We start from the raw sequence: 16,323 nt of genomic DNA on the forward strand, positions 1-16,323 counted from the left end.
AACATTAAAAGCCACTGCACAAATATGAACATTGGTACAAACCTGTGTATGAACAAATTTTTTCTGGAAGGACACACAAGAAACTATTAAGAGTAAGGGAATGAGATCAAGGGAGGGGGGACTTTATCATTCATTTCACTTGCATTTTTTTAATGGACATGGAGAAACTGTTTTTACACAAAAATGCTAACTTAAAAAATACAACTCACTGGACAGTGGTGGCGCACACCTCTAATCCCAACACTTGGAAGGCACAGGCAGGTGGATCTTTGTGAGTTTGAGGCCAGCCTGGTCTACAAAGCAAGTTCCAGAACAACGAGGGCTAAATACACAGAGAAACCCTGAATCAAAAAACTAAAAAACAAACAAAATCCTAAAAAATGAATAAAGATATAAAACTCAAGGTAAAAATATACAATTCATTACTTTCATTCCCTCATTAACTCATTCAGATTCAACTTCATTGCAAGATAGTGTGTTGACAATAAGAGATCAGTAAGGCTCTTCAACAAGCTATTTTAGAAATAGTACTCTCTTGTAGCAAAAACCACGTTCACTATTGTTCCTTAGGTATTCTGCTCCCATCATCAATAGTGTAGATGAATCCTCTTTACCCTCCTGACATATTTCACAAAGACAGAGGGTCCTTATCTCTAGGTCTGTGCTTAGAATGCATCTGCGGAGCGGGCAGAGCCAGCTATCCTATCAGATTCTGTCCAACACTTGGGTCAGCTACAGTGCTCTACCTAGCAACAAACTGGCCTCGACTTTAAACCAGCTCACATGAAAATGATACTCAACCATTATTTTAAAAGTGCAAGAAGTTCATCTGCATGCTCCAGGCCAGAATACAGACAATTATGTTCTTACACTAATAATGATAAATCTTAGGATTCTACATGTATTCTTATGCCTCCCTATAGACTCTTCCCTGTATCACGCCTTCCTCTCCATTCTTTCTGCTTCTGCTGCACCTGTCTCACTGCTCAGTAGCCATCAAATTCCTCTATCAGCCACCAAGACATGGATTGGTGTTGAAGTTTAGCTCTGAACATTTCTCTTTTCAGCCACAGGCTTTCCTTTCTTCCTAACTCTCCCATCTAGCCTGCCTTGACTAAGGCCTTCTACATACTAACTCCACACCATTCCACTGTGGTACCTTGTAGCTTTGGCTAAACTGTGCCAGGTGACTGATTTAAGATATGAAGCAAAAACACATGGGATCTTGGGAAAAAATTTCTTCTCCCTGTTTGATCCAGGCCAGAATACATAATACTGACAAAATGAAGAAAATACCTGGCATGTCCCTTCATCGGCAATATCAAAAGGCAAATTTACCAACACTGATGCCTGACTTATGGAAATCATTATTCCCATCAAACCTATGTCTTAATATTATAAGGACTTAAGAATTGGCAGTATTTCACTAAAAAATGAATTTACTAGCTCTAACAAAAAACTAAACATGTAACAAAATTTCTTTTTTTAAACATTTTATGACTAAGTAGGAAATACAGAAATTTCAACATACCCTTTTCATAGTCAAACAGCAGGTGAGATCATGATATACCACAGGCACAAAGTCCTTTGAAAGGTGGACATCAAATTCTACAAATGCTGCACCCTGACAAAAGAAAAGGAAGCAAGTGTTTGAAACAAAATACTGGTAGACAACACATTTCTCAACACAGATCAAAATTTTTTGTTTAGAGTAAAATTATAATTTTGCACATAAAACCATAAAATCTCTTCAATAATATTTCACTTCAAACTTCTCCAAAATAATTAGTCTCCTACAATTGTTTCTTTTGCAAAGGCACAACTTTTTTCTGACGAAAAAAAAAAGTGTGTGCTGGGGTGTCTTGATCCATTTGCAAACACACACAGCACTTCAGAAGCAGCAAGACAGCCTTCAGAATATTGCCTATGTCATTGCTATGAGCAGAAATGGAATTGAACAGGAGCACTCTGTAAACTATACGGTTGAACCTCAGGGAGAAGTGAGGAAGAGAACACTGCAGAACCTCTTCACTCTGCTCTGGGATTCGTGTGAGCAGTACAGTTAGCTCACAAGGTTTTCCTAGAAAATGGACATTGGCTGGAGAGATGGAGCAGCAGTTAAGCAGAAGATCCAGGTTCAGCTCCCTAGCTCACCTATGGGGTCACTTACAACTACTGTAACTACAGTTCCAGGAGAGCTGATGCTCTTTTCTGGCCTTTGCAGGCACTGGCATGCATTTGGTGCACATACACAGACTCAGACACACAAATATGCATGCAAACTAAAATTCTTTTAAAAAAAGAAAAATGTGACAATTGGATCAAAGAAGAAGCTACAACTGTTGTTCAATATTCAGAGAAGGAATGACAAGAATAATATACATATAAAGTTCGAGACAGAAACCTAAACTGATGAAAAAGAGGACAGGAATTGTAGTTAAGAAAATTAATTTTAGCTATGCATAATGACATATCTTCTTTTTTAAAATTTATTTATTTATTTATTAAAGATTTCTGCCTTGACATATCTTTAATATATAAACTCAGGAAGCAGAGGTAGGCAGGGGTCTTAGATTCAATCTGTTGTACGGGAAAAAAATATAATTCAACTTTTTTTTTCTTTTTGTTTTTTGAGACAGGTTCATCTAGCCTAGGCTAGCTTCAAATACATGGTAATCTTCCTGTCTCCACCATGCAATTCTTTTTTGGGGGGGAGGGGGAGAGGAAACTATCTATTTAGCTCTGGCTGTCCTGGAACTCTCCAATTCAAAGAGATCTTCTATTTTGCCTCCCAAGTGTTGGATTAAAGACAAGCACCACTATGCCCGGCTTAAACTACTTTATAAGGAACATGAAGCCACTGTGAAAAAATACGGAAAGGAAAAGGATGAGCTGTCCTCTCGTCCCACACACCAGTTAAGTCTAGAGTCTGAGTCTCTTGGTCAGGTGAAGTAAGCAAAATAAACTGATACTTTGTGACTGGATAAAAGAAGAAATTTAACATAATCAAGATTATTTTTCCTTTTAAGAGTATAGAATAACGTATTTCATTCGATATGGTATTTTATACATGTATTGATACATTTTTTTAAAAGTGTTATATAAAGACAGCCAGAAGATAGTTCAATGGGTAGGAACATCAGGCAACAAGCCTGATGACCTAAATCTAATCTCTGGGACTCACATGGTAGGAGGAGACAAAATTTCTACAAGCTGTCCTCTGATTTCCCCATGTATACCATGACATGTAGACATGTACTAGCGTCCTACCCCCAATAAATAATAAAATGCAATGAAGTGTCATATAAAATCATTCTGTAAGCATTATTTCTAAACTAAAACCAGCCATTAGGAACTTTTTATCTCAAAAGCAGGTGGGAAGGGTGCATGGTGGCTCAAACGCAGAACGGCAATACTTGGAAAACAAAAGCAGGGACCCACCAAAGTTCAAGGCCAGCTTGGCTGGGTTAAATCAGACAAATTTAGGCCAGTTTCTCTATTTGAGACAGAAAGAGCCTACCCCCCCCCCCCCCAAAAAAAAAAAAGTATGTGTGGAGGGTTTGGAGAAAGCAGTTAAAAGTTCTTATTCACTTGTTGCTATTTCAAAAGACGTGGGTTCAGTTCCAGCAGCCACAGGACAGCTCCCAAAGGTTTGTAACGCCATCTATAGGGGATCTGACACCTCCTTCTGGCCTCCAAGAAAACAAGGAACACATGCAGTACACTTACACACATTCAGGCAAAACACTCATACACACAAAATGTCTTTTAAAAGGTTGGTTATTATTCTGTTGTTTACATGTGAATCCTCACCACAAATCTAAACATACACACCAAAAGGTATTTTATCTTTTTACCTTCACTCAGAAACATTTTCAGAACAAGGAATAGTTTTCTATCAGTTAGTACAATCTGGAAGAGTTCTCTGTCTCTATAGAAATGGTAAATGGTGGAGGACACACCTTTAATCCCAGCACTGGGGAGGCGGAGACAAGGATCTCTGTGAGTTCAAGGCCAGCCTGGTCTACTGCCCCAAAGCTACAGAGAAAAAACAAAACAAAACAAAACAAAAAAAAAAAAACAAAAGAGAGAGGGGGGTGGGGGAGAAAGAAATGGTGCTTACATGACTGGCAGCATTTCTTAAAGAAGCGATCGTATTTTCCTGTACTTTAGCCAGCCTGAAATAGAGAAGAAAAAGTAGTCATAAGAACTAAAGAAAAGAAACACTGCAGTAAGCATCTTCAACAGCAAAAACAGGACTTACCTTTTACACAGAGGCTAATTTTGTTATGCTCAAAATATGACAGGGAACAAACTTAAATGATTTGTGCACTTACTTCATAAATACAAGTTATAACTATTACTTATAATGACAGATGTATTCCACATCACAACACATACCTTCCCTGTACTTGGACTTTTTTTTCTTGGAGACAAATGAGGTGCCTGATTAAGAAAAGCAATCCTTTTCAAGGGCATGAAGAAACTAAGACAGAAGAAATTTACTACTTGCAATAAAGCCTCGAAATGTCTTCATACTGGAAAAACATGGGGAACTGGGAATGACTGACACACCAAGGGTAGATTTCATTAAGAAAAGGAAAGATGCTACAGGGATAGCTCAGTGGGAAAGAGTGCTTGCTACTCAAGCATAAGAACTTGAGTTCAGATAGCAGCACCCATGATGTCCACATACATGTTTAAAAAAAACCAGCAGCCAGAGATGGCTGTATATGCCTAAAACCCCAGTGTTGTAGTAGGCAGGCAGAAGAGGTTTGCTGGGGCTTGCTGGCTGCCAGACCAGCTCCACATTCAGTAACCTGGTGTCAAAGGTAGAGAGTGACACCCACAGAGCTTATTAACATGAAACTTGAAAATATTTCTTCCTTAAATGTAAACTGACTTGGTTTGGAGACCTATTATAATATCATAATGACAACCACAATACCCAAAGCAAACTAAAAATCGCTCTTTTAAAAACAATGTGGGGATTGGAGAGGCGGTTCAGTGGTTAACAGCATGTGCTATTCTAGAGGATCTAAGTTTGGCTCCTACTACACACACAACAAGCTGTAACTCCAGCTCTAGATGATCTGGTGCCCTCTAAATTCCATGAGTATTGTACACACACACACACACACACACACACACACACACACAACACCAAAATAACCCTATGTTTTTAAAGATGGGATTACATTTTATAGAAGAAAGCCTCTGACAATGAAGTACGCCACTGAAAGATTTGTAAAACTGGAAGGGAAACAACTTTATTAGGCTGGCATTTGTATCTGATAAAGTCTAGACTGAACTTACTTATATACTTCCTTAGAGCTATGGCTATGTAGGTAAGAAAGAAACACTCACTACAGGTAACTTTAACCAAACCCTTCTACAGGTGAGGAAAGTAAGACCCACAGAGAGCAGCTTGCAAGAACAACAATCAAAAGATAAAAAGGAGACCAAAAAAGCTTTCTGCATAAAAATCTCCCTCCTGATTTTCCATTTTTAATGTTTTTTCATTATGCATCCAGTATATAAAAAAGATTGAACATTATCTCAGGAGAGACTTGGGTTTCTATTAAAATAGTAATCCTTTTCTCTTACCATCACTTTCATTTCATTCTAAGGGTAATGAAAAGGATTTTCAGATACTTAGCAGGCAAATCCATTAATCTCACCAAGCACAGGCTACTGAATGGTAATCCCATCCAAATATAAAACTTACTGGGCAGTTGTTGTTGAGTTCCCTGCACCACGATGTCCAACATCCAGTGGTATTCTTGGCTTCCAATATTTGGAAAATGAAGACTCCATGGAACAACTGTATCCTGGTAATGGCTTGATGATGATAAAATCAACTTCCATAGGGGAAAGGGGGGGAGAGGGTATGATTAAAAAGACTACTATGAGCTAAGCGACATTTGAATAGAACCAGCTTTGTTAATCTTTATCAAACAAGAAAAGATCAAGGCAAAACTAATGCAGAAAATTCAGTAAGTGTGCTTCTTAAAGTGTTATTATCCTATTAATAATGAAAGCAAATTGTTTATTTTGTCTTCATCATTTGCAAATACTCAATTTAAACTAGTATAAATTCTAGCACAAGCTTAGGTTAGTTTTAAGGGCCTATCTGCTTCTCCCCAACTTACCTCTGACTTTGCCTATAGTTTTTCTGGAAATTCTGCTCATGATGGGAAGAGTAAGGACTCCAGCACTCTTCCCACTCTCAGCAATGGTAGATGACAGTAGGCATGCTGTGCCCACATGACCAGGAAGGGCATCACCCTGCACTACATGCTCACTGAGATCTTCCTAAAAATAAATAAATAAATAAATAGCAGTTCAGAATGTCCTAATTCTTACTTATATTTTAAAAAAATTGTGTGCAGGGAGAGAATGAGATTTGACTTGCAAATGTCACTGCGTACAGGTAGAGGTCAGAGGACAACTTACCACAAGCTGGGGCCTCTCACGTGAGACCAGGAATTCTGAACTCAGATCATCAGGCTTATAAGCAAGCACCAACCACCCTTATCCACTGAGCCATGTTTTCACTGGACCCAGTAAAAAAAAAAACTTTTAAAAAATGTGCTTTTTTAAAAAGAGGTCAGAAGAGGAGGTCAGAACCCCTGGAGCTAGAGTTACAGGAGGTAAAGAGCTGTCCACCTAGATACAGAACTGAGGTCATCCACAAAAACAGACAGCGCTCTTAACCACTGAGCTGTTGCAGACTATTTGTGTACACTGTAAAGATGTGTCTCTGCCTAAGGCACTTATAGATTGGTTTAATAAAGAGCCGAATGGCCAATAGATAGCCAGGAGAGACTAGGTGGGAATTCCAGAAAGAGAGAGAGCTCTAGGAAGACGAGAGATAGGGATTTCACCAGCAAGTCACATACTAAAAAGTAACCAAGCCACATCGCATAACGTAGATTTAAAAAAATATGGGTTAATTAGGTTGTAAAAGCTCACTGGGAAAAAGTCTAAGCTAAGGTCAAGCTTTCATAATTAATAAGTCTCCAGGTCATTATTTGTGGGCTTGCAGTCCAAAAAAAAAAAGATTGCAACACTGAGCCACCTTTCTGGACTGCCCTAAATTTTTAAACATAGTTAGTTTAAATATCCTCCAAAAAGCTTTCATGTGAACTTGGACTCTATGAAGACAACTAATGAGAAAGAAATCTAGAACTAGACGCTCAATTGGTATGGTACTTGCCTAAGTATTATGAAGCCTTGGGTTTGATCCCCAGCACTGGACAAAAGCAGACATGGTGGTTCATGTCAAAAATCCTAGCACTTGGGAAGACAAAGCAGGAGGACTAGGATCGGCTCCTAGGTCATGTCCAATTGCACAGCAATTCAAGCTAGTCTGAGCTGCATGAAACCCTACCTCAAAGATAAATGTACACATGATAGAGTCAAGCATCGTGACACTTATGTGCAATCAGCACTTAGAAGGCCAAGGCGGGGGTATATTTGTAGTAAAATCTTAAGGTAGGCACTTGAGTAATAAAAAAAAATGCTCGACCAAAACTTCATACTATATTTTTTAACAATTCCCATCATGTTAAGTTTAGATCTATAATTTTCACATTAGGTCTTATATATTAAGAGACAGTAAAAAAGACACTCACAAAAGTATCTAAAAATATCACCAAATTGAATAATTCAAAATTTGCAAAACTTTTAATTATATGTAGCAAGTTTCACTCAGTATGTTTAAGTCTATCTTGAATTCTGTTGCTATCAAGAAGATGTAGCTAGGTATTACTAAAAAACAGAAATCAGCAGGGGCAGCAAAGGAGCTAGCGTCTAAGAACCAGTATGTATAATTTACAGACACTGTATAAACTGTATAAGGACTTTTAAGGAAGGTATCAAGCAAGTATTACTTGTAGAAAGCAAACAAGCTAACAGTCCTATGTGTTATTAAATTGGGGCCTCAGCATAGCTTTTTCAAAACCTGACATAGATGGCTGAGCATGTAAAAAAGCCTGCTTACCTTGTCTTAGTTACTTTTCTACTGTTGTGATAATACACCATGACCTAAATAAAGCAACTTGAGGGGCGGGGGGGGGGGGGGGGGGGAGAGGACGGTTTATTTTGTCTTACAACTTGTCCTTCACCAACCAGGGAAGTCAAGGCAGGAAACAAGGCAAGAACTTGGAGGCCAAAACTGAAGCAGAGGTCATACAGAAGTATTGCTTAAAAGCTTGCTCCTTACGCCTTTCTCGATTTGATTTCTTATACCATCCAAGACCACCTGCCCAGGGGTGGCACAGTGGGCTGGGCTCCCCACGTCTATTGTCAATCAAGAAAATACCGACAGATATGCCTACAGACCAATCTTATGGAGGCATTTTCTCTAATAGGATACCCTCTTCCCAAACATGCCTAGGTTTGTGTCAAGTTAAAAAACCACCAGTACATCTGGAAACCTGGGTTCAGAATCCAGACCTACAAACAGAAGGGACCAAATCTTGCTGGGTGGGGATAGTACACACCTTGAATCCCAGAACTTGGGAAGCTGAAGCAGGAGGATCTCTGTGAGTTCAAGGTCAGCCTGGAATACTGAGCTAGTTCCTGGACAGGCTCCATAGCTACTAAGAAACTGTCTCAATAAACCAAAATGGGGGGAGGGGACTAAATCTCTAAGTGTCCTCTGACCTTAACATGAGCACCCGGCATCATGTACATACATACAATAAAATTTTTATTAACTTGTTGCTAAACATATTAAATTATAAAATAAATCTACCATCATAGTGACTTGTTACAGTAAAAAACACATTTGAAGCTGAGGATGTAGTTCAGTTGAGAATGTCTAGCATGCATGAAGACCTGATCCCATTTGCAGCCCCACAGAAACTGGGCATAGATGCCCATGTCTATAATCAAGATCCTTCCTGACAACATACTGAGTTAGAGGTCAACATGAAAGGGCTACAAAAGGCCTTGTTAGGGAAAAAAAATAAAATAATCTGACTTCTACCCTCGCTACTCAATCCATGGAAAGGTCTTTGGAAGTTTTATATTATATTACTTAATAGGCACATACATCTTGTCCCAATTAAAAATAATTCTACTGAAGTTGCTTATTCTGCTCCACTAAGTTTTCCTAAAGAGCAAAATCTGACCATATACAAATGTAAGTTCATGCCTGAATTCTCTGCCTAGTCCCTCACTTAAACAACTACTCACCTCAAAAAAGTCAAAAATTAGTTCCAGGTTATCGGGCTCCATCGTCTGTATGCTGTACTCAGTCCAGCGATCAGGCTGTAAGCCATACCCACATTCTGGCTGTGAGTGCCTGCACTTGAACTCATTGTCACTTATTAAGGATATCTCCAGGCTGTTGGACATTTTGTGAAGAACAGTGGGAGACACCTTATCATCATCATCTTCCTCCAGACCCTCTAGTGTAAGCTTTACCCTGTATTGAGAAGAGTGAATAATAAAACCCAGTAAGAAACAAAATAAAATCACAGAATATACCTAAGTACAGTTATAGTGTTTTTCAAATAGCAAAAATAACATATTAGACAATCCACATTGTAGGTTTATTTACTGTAATATCAATTATAGCTAGCTCTCAGTTTCTTAACCTTCAAAGAGCAAGAACTCCTTTTAGGAGATCTCATTTTAGGTAGATGGTATGATAGATGAATTGATTTCAAAAGCACAAACTAAACCGAAATCTACTAGGTAAGAAAGTCTTTTAGGGGGGAGTAAAGTAACAACAACAAAAAGACATATAAAGATGGAAAATACACAGGGTGTCTGGATCCTATATGGTATCTTGTTGACTTTGAATTTTTAAATGCTAATATATAAAAAAACAACAGCTGCTAAGAGACACTGAATTTTGGAAACTGCTAAATTAACTAACTATATTTTTAAAATGTCCTAACATCAAAATGAAAGGCAAGTCATTGCCTTTTGTTTCCACAGAAAAGATTTGACCGGGAGAAACCTCCTGAGTATCGTGGCTATAAATATGGGACAGAAAGTCAAAAAGATTCTAGGACAGGTGATGTGTAAATCCTTTACATGGGAACAACTGTGATATGAGACATGATCTTACTGGCTACAGAATCCTCATGACTTATTATTACATGCCATCTTTTCATACAGCATGGATAGATTTATATTAGTTTGATTATACAGTCCAAATGGACTCACAAAGGTCACAGATGCCTTTTACCTGACCAAATATAAAACAAGAAATCACCTTTAATTGATCTGTATACATTGCACATTACATACTTGTGTATTTTCAGAGCAAGGTACCGGACACCAATGAAAACAGGTAGCCCAGGTGACCCGGCCTCTCGTTAGAGTTCTGCACCCAGAACAGCTTCAAGGCTGCTGGCTGAAACGGCCCAGCCTCAAAGACTACTTCAGTGAGGACTTGCACTTTCTGATTGCACTGAGACTGGACAACAAAAGTTACAGCTAGCTCTGCCAGCACTTGATTGCTACCCCGACTTTCCCAGGGTCTCTTAAAGATGCCATATCCCTCAGGCAACAGAAAGCAATCTAGAAAACATGACGCCCACATCCCAAGAAGTGGGGTAGGTGGCTTTCGGTCAATGAGCTATAGATGTTTGTCATCATTTAGGGAGACTGGTTACATGGTCAGGAAAAAAGCTAAACAAAGTGGGCAGACTTAAGGATCTCTTTCTGAAGGATAAAAAAGGGGATTAGAGTATAGAAATGAGAGATAAAAAGGTAGATTGTTGAGTCTACTTTTTATCATTGCATATTGAGACATTTTTATCAAAATAAAAAGTGATGATGCTGCTGGGCAGTGGTGGTACATGCCTTTAATCCCAGCACTTGGGAGGCAGAGGCAGGTGATCTCTGTGAGTTCAAGACCAGCCTGGTCTACAGAGCAAGTTCTAGGCCTGGCTTCAAAACTACACACAAAGAAACCCTGTCTCAGGGAAAAAGAAAAAAAGTGATGATGCCAACATTTCATTTGTCATTTCCCACTTGTCACTAATTTGAATCTATTTTTAAACCACTGGTGTTGTTGGTTTTTTTTTTTTTTTTACTCCCTACTCTTTTAGGGGGCTGCCACCCAGCTCCTAAATAAACTAGAGAGTCTTATTACTTATAAATGCCTGGCCTTAGCTTGGCTTGTTTGTAGGCATTTAAAAAAACAAACAAACAAACAAACAAACAAACTTAATCCATTTAGGGCTGGAGAGATGGCTCATTGGTTAAGAGCACTGGACTCACTATTCTTCCAGAGGACAGGGGTTCAATTCCCAGTACCCACATAGCAGCTGACAACTGCCTATAACTCCAGTTCCAGGGGATCTGATAACTTCACACCAATGAACAGAAAATAAGGTTAAATAAATTATTTTAAAGATTAGCCTAAGCCGGGCGGTGGTGGTGCACGCCTTTAATCCCAGCACTCGGGGAGGCAGAGGTAGGTGAATCTCTGTGAGTTCGAGGCCAGCCTGGTCTACAAGAGCTAGTTCCAGGACAACTTCTAGAGCTACAGAGAACCCTGTCTCAAAAAAAACAAAAAAAAAAAAAGAAAAAAAAGATTAGCCTATCTACCTTTTGCCTCTGGGCTTTTGCCTTTCTCTATATCTGTATATCTTTCTTCACTTCTTACTCTGTGGCTGGCTGTGTAGCTGGGTGGGTGGCCCCTGGTGTTGTCCTCTCTTCTCTTCTTGTTCCTAGATCCTCTTGCTTCCCAATCCCTTTTTCATCTATTTATTCTGTCTTCCAGCCCTGCCTATCCTTTTTCCTGTTTTGCTACTGGCCATTCAGTTCTTTACTAACCAATCAGTTGTTTTGGAGAGGCAAAGTAACACAGCATCACAGAGTTAAACAAATGTAACATAAAAGAATGCAATACATTTTTGCATCATTAAACAAATGTTCCACACCATAAACTAATGTAAAACATCTTATAATATTCTACAACACACTAGTCTCAAATAATTTATAATGGTATGGATTTTTACATAGGTACAAATGTAAGGTTATGTTTGTTATATGATACTCCAGTTCCAGGGGATCTGATACCTTCACACCAATGAACAGAAAATAATATATATTTATTATTAATATATATTATTAAATTAATATATATTAAACATATATATAATATATATTTCTATTCTTGTTTAAGGTATAATACCTATGCAACTCATTTTAAAAGGTTTAAGTTTTAACCTTAAAAGCTATTTAGGATAATAAATACAGATTAATAGTCATCTATATCTACCAAACTTAGTCATGTTTTCAAGATCATACAGAGATATATTTTAGACCTTCAAATACTTCAAAGACCTACAAAATATGGCATTTAAAATGTCTTAATAGCATAAGGCTTTTCACGACAGTGAGACACATCTGTTCCTACCAGCACCAATTTACTTCCCAAAAAGGATAGTGGGCATCAAAAAAGCTCCATATGGAGTTTATTAGGGAGCTGGGAAGTGGGACAAATATCTGTCTATAGAACACTTGCCATGCTCCTCTCTACCACAGTAATAATCCACGTAGCTTATACAAAGTAGCTGCCAAAGAAAAGTATTACAGCAACATCACTTTGTGTATATATATTTTGTTTTTTATTTTTCTCATTTGTTTTGAAACAGTGTGTAAGACTATGTATCTCAGATGGCCTGATACTAGTTATGTAGCCCAGGCTGGCCTCAAACTCAGAGTAATTCTCCTATCTCAGCCTCCTTAATGCTAGGATTATAGACATGAGCCACAACCTGAGGTTCTTTGCATGAACATTATCTGCGTGTATATACTTATGAACCAACCCACTTTTCTAATCAAACAAAGAATCTGGAATAAACCTCATAGCAACAAACACAAAAACCACTACCCAAACCACAGGCCATAAAGACTAGTCTAAGCAGGGCGGTGGTGGTGCACGCCTTTAATCCCAGCACTTGGAAGGCAGAGGCAGGCGGATCTCTGTGAGTTCGAGGCCAGCCTGGTTTCCAGGACAGGCTCCAAAGCTATGAAGAAACCCTGTCTCGAAAAATCAAAAAAAAAAAAAAAAAAAGTCTACTCCTAAGGAGAGGTAATTAGCTGCAGAAACTTTTAATGCCAAAAAGTATACTGAGGCTGGGATAATCTCTTCTACCAATGGAAATTAATCAAATTAAGTACTACTAATGTAGAGAGCAAGTTATTGTAGAATGTAACAGATTAAAAAAAATTTATTCTAGACTTGCTTTTGCTTGATGAGAATTGAACCTAGGGCCTCACCCATGCTAAGGATTTAAATGGAATCTTACAAATAATAGAACTTTATTAGTGTGGGCTGCTCTCTCTGTATAAGCTCCTGCCCCAACCACTGTTGTAAGCCATATAATTGAGGTCTTCTTGATCAGCCAAACATGCAAATTATTAATAACGCTGTTCTGGCATTACACTATAAAACATTTCAATAACTCAAAACAAAAAACATCATCTCCTCTCAGAAAGTAAACTCTTAGGAATGGTTGTGGACAACTATTAACCAGGCAGAGAGATAGATACATCAGGAGAAACCAGGAATGTACAGAAACGAGAAGACAAGAAAACCATTTAAAGAGGGGGCAAGTCTAAAGGAAAGGGATCTGTAATTGAACAAAAGAAAAAAGACGTCTTTACAAACCGCTATATAATGCTGTAATCCACTACAAAGTTAGCACTGTTACTTTCTATCTATGGATGAGTCAAACAAAAAGAAAGCTATCTTTAAAACTTTTACTACCGAGATGCTTGTCTGTTGCTACTTAAAATGCAAAAGCTATGCCAAGTTTTAAAATTACTGAGGGCATTACAGACACTTGTTTTCTAACCCATTATGGTTAAGTCTATGGTTAAGATAAATTTGGGTAAAAAAAAAATGACCAGAACAGGCAGACACCTATTTCTCACTATGTACTTTATTTCAACAAGAAACAAATCATTTAACTTGTTGAGTTCAACTACATAGAGTTGTAAGAAAATATTTCAGTTAAAGACTAATGAGCTAAGTAGCAATAAAACCCCTCAAAATGACTTCTATATACATAAGAATGGTATAAGATACAGTATTAATTTTCATCAAAATCAGACCCCCAACATCAACTATTTCTTAAATGAAGGACAGGAAAAAAGTCCTAGTAAGCGAACTAAAACCTTAGTCTAGTGAGCATGTTCAAATCCTGTGCACTTGAGCAAGCTGAAGCAGCAGTTTAAGACCACTTTGGGCACACAATGATCCCCCTCAAAAGAGAGTCTTTTCCCTTCTTTTTAAAACAATCTCTAAGCCTGGTCTACAAGAGCTAGTTCCAGGACAGGCTCCAAAACCACAGAGAAACCCTGTCTCGAAAAACCACAAAAAAAAATAGAAAATAAAACAATCTCTAAACAAAAACTTAATTATACATAGCAGAGTACTTTAAAAAATAGAAGTCAAATAGACAAGGCACACATATCAAATTTTCTCTAATCACAACAGCTAATATGGGGTTTAAAGGGCTACCTGGAATGGACCACAAGGCAACCACTGCTTGACAAAGTTCCCGCATTTTGACATTGCAGATCACACTTTACCATCATCTTTACTTTCATTTTTAACAATTTTCACTATTAATGTCTTTGCCTTTGGGGAATTTTCTGCTTTGGTAAAGGATGAAAATGTGAATAATGGTAGCCTTTCTAAAAGTAATTCTCTGGAAAAAAAAAACTTGACACCTCAGAACAAGGAATCCTATCATGCCCTCCTAATTACACAAAGAACAGGAAAGTTAGAAATTTCCTAGACGCACCTGATCCCAAGGCTGAAATGCCTACAAGTCAGATGGTCCACAGCCTGAGGGCATCAAGGGGAAAAGTATGGAGAAATCAGAAGGGTTCTCAGACCAAGACTCGGGACCTCCTTCTCTTTCAGGGGTGTAGGAGGGGAACAGCCCAATATAGCAAGACACAAAGGGACAGGATTGGGGACAGCTCAGTACTTATCCCCTAGAGAAATGTAAATTACTCTTAAACTGTAGGAGTGTCTGTTCCCAGGAGTCCTTTTCCCAAGGTCGGGCACCTGGATGGGGTCTCCAGTCCCTCAGGAACTTGAAGAAAGTTCCTGCTAGCTACAAAGAAAATTACTCTTTTTATCTCTGGCAAGAGGAACTTGTGGCTCTTCCATTAACACGGGGCTGGTGTCTACTATCAAGATCAACGCTAGATTCCTCAATCTCTGATCTCACATCCCCTTTAATTTAATCCTATGTGCAACTCTAGAGTATAAAAGTGTATTCTTTTTTCAATAGATGCTGCTGGCAACCATCCCGATTCTCCCTCTGATCGTGTTAGTCACCCTCCTCCCAACCCCACACATCCTCTTTGGGAACTGACAGCCCACTCCCGTCAAAGTAGGTTTCCGGCAGCTACCCACTTTTTCTTACCTATGATTGGGATATGTATTATAACATGTTTAGGTAATGAGAATAAATAAAGATTTATAGGGTATAATATTGTTATGAATTATACTAAAAAGATAATGTCAAGGTCTCCAGTTACTGCAAATGGGCATTTCTACCCAGCCTTGATATACCAGAAAAGCTTGCTTATTACGTAACAAAACCTAGAATTACAAAGCCTAGAATTCTTGATTCCAAAATCACAAGATTAGATGTCAAGAGTCAAGGTAGGCTATATCTTAAGGAAGCCAGCTTACTCAGATTTATGGTCAATGGTATAACAACAAAACTAATTTAAATATCTTTGCAAAGCTTTTCCATCTATCCCCTAAAATAGGGAGGGGGAGGAGAGGAAAAGTAGGAAGATGAAGGAAAGACGAGGTCACAACAAAGTTTGGGCTCTAAAGGCATTTCCTCTCACCACAAAAACACTTGTTTTGTCTATTTTAAAGCAATCCTGCAGTAAAAAAATGTTAACTGACAGAAACTACAAAATACAGAAGCCTAGAAACCACTTGATTTTACAAAAGAAAATTTTTCTGGTTGCAAATTTAAGAGTTAAAACTAATATAAATATGTGTAACAGCAGCAATCTGAGGGAAAAAAAATTGTTCACTATCTGAGAACCCTAGAATGTAAAGGTGAGAAATCCACACTAATAGCAAAAATAAATGGCCTAAGTAATAAAATCACACAGTCATACCTAAATCTAGATTTTTTGAATTTTTTCTTAGTAATTGAGACAGGAGGCTTCTCAGAATAATGAAGACGTAATCTAATTTCAGTCTGACATGTGAGCCATCCAGAATCCAGTGTTTCAACACCATCTGGTGGGATAAACAGAAAGGATAATATAATTACACACTTTTAAGCAATCCAGTTAAGT

The 16,323-nt window shown here is 38.2% G+C and overlaps 1 protein-coding gene across 5 annotated transcripts in view; it reads right to left on the reverse strand.

The window, feature by feature from the left end:
• The window catches only part of Gpcpd1 (glycerophosphocholine phosphodiesterase 1), a 57,875-nt gene that overhangs the window by 17,727 nt on the left and 23,825 nt on the right, over window positions 1–16,323 (reverse strand). For 3 of the 5 annotated variants that reach the window (XM_075962258.1, XM_075962259.1, XM_075962261.1), the window contains 7 exons: window positions 16,141–16,264; window positions 9,205–9,436; window positions 6,153–6,315; window positions 5,729–5,861; window positions 4,124–4,178; window positions 1,532–1,624; window positions 43–63 (listed from right to left, as the gene is read on the reverse strand). In XM_075962258.1, coding sequence (XP_075818373.1) covers window positions 43–63; window positions 1,532–1,624; window positions 4,124–4,178; window positions 5,729–5,861; window positions 6,153–6,315; window positions 9,205–9,436; window positions 16,141–16,264 — 821 coding nt within the window. The remainder of the gene's footprint in view (window positions 1–42; window positions 64–1,531; window positions 1,625–4,123; window positions 4,179–5,728; window positions 5,862–6,152; window positions 6,316–9,204; window positions 9,437–16,140; window positions 16,265–16,323) is intronic. The other 2 variants (XM_075962260.1, XM_075962262.1) reach the window with 1 other exon arrangement.

Source organism: Microtus pennsylvanicus, chromosome 2 (genome assembly GCF_037038515.1).
Source record: "Microtus pennsylvanicus isolate mMicPen1 chromosome 2, mMicPen1.hap1, whole genome shotgun sequence".
In the NCBI taxonomy this organism is placed as follows: Eukaryota; Metazoa; Chordata; class Mammalia; order Rodentia; family Cricetidae; genus Microtus; species Microtus pennsylvanicus.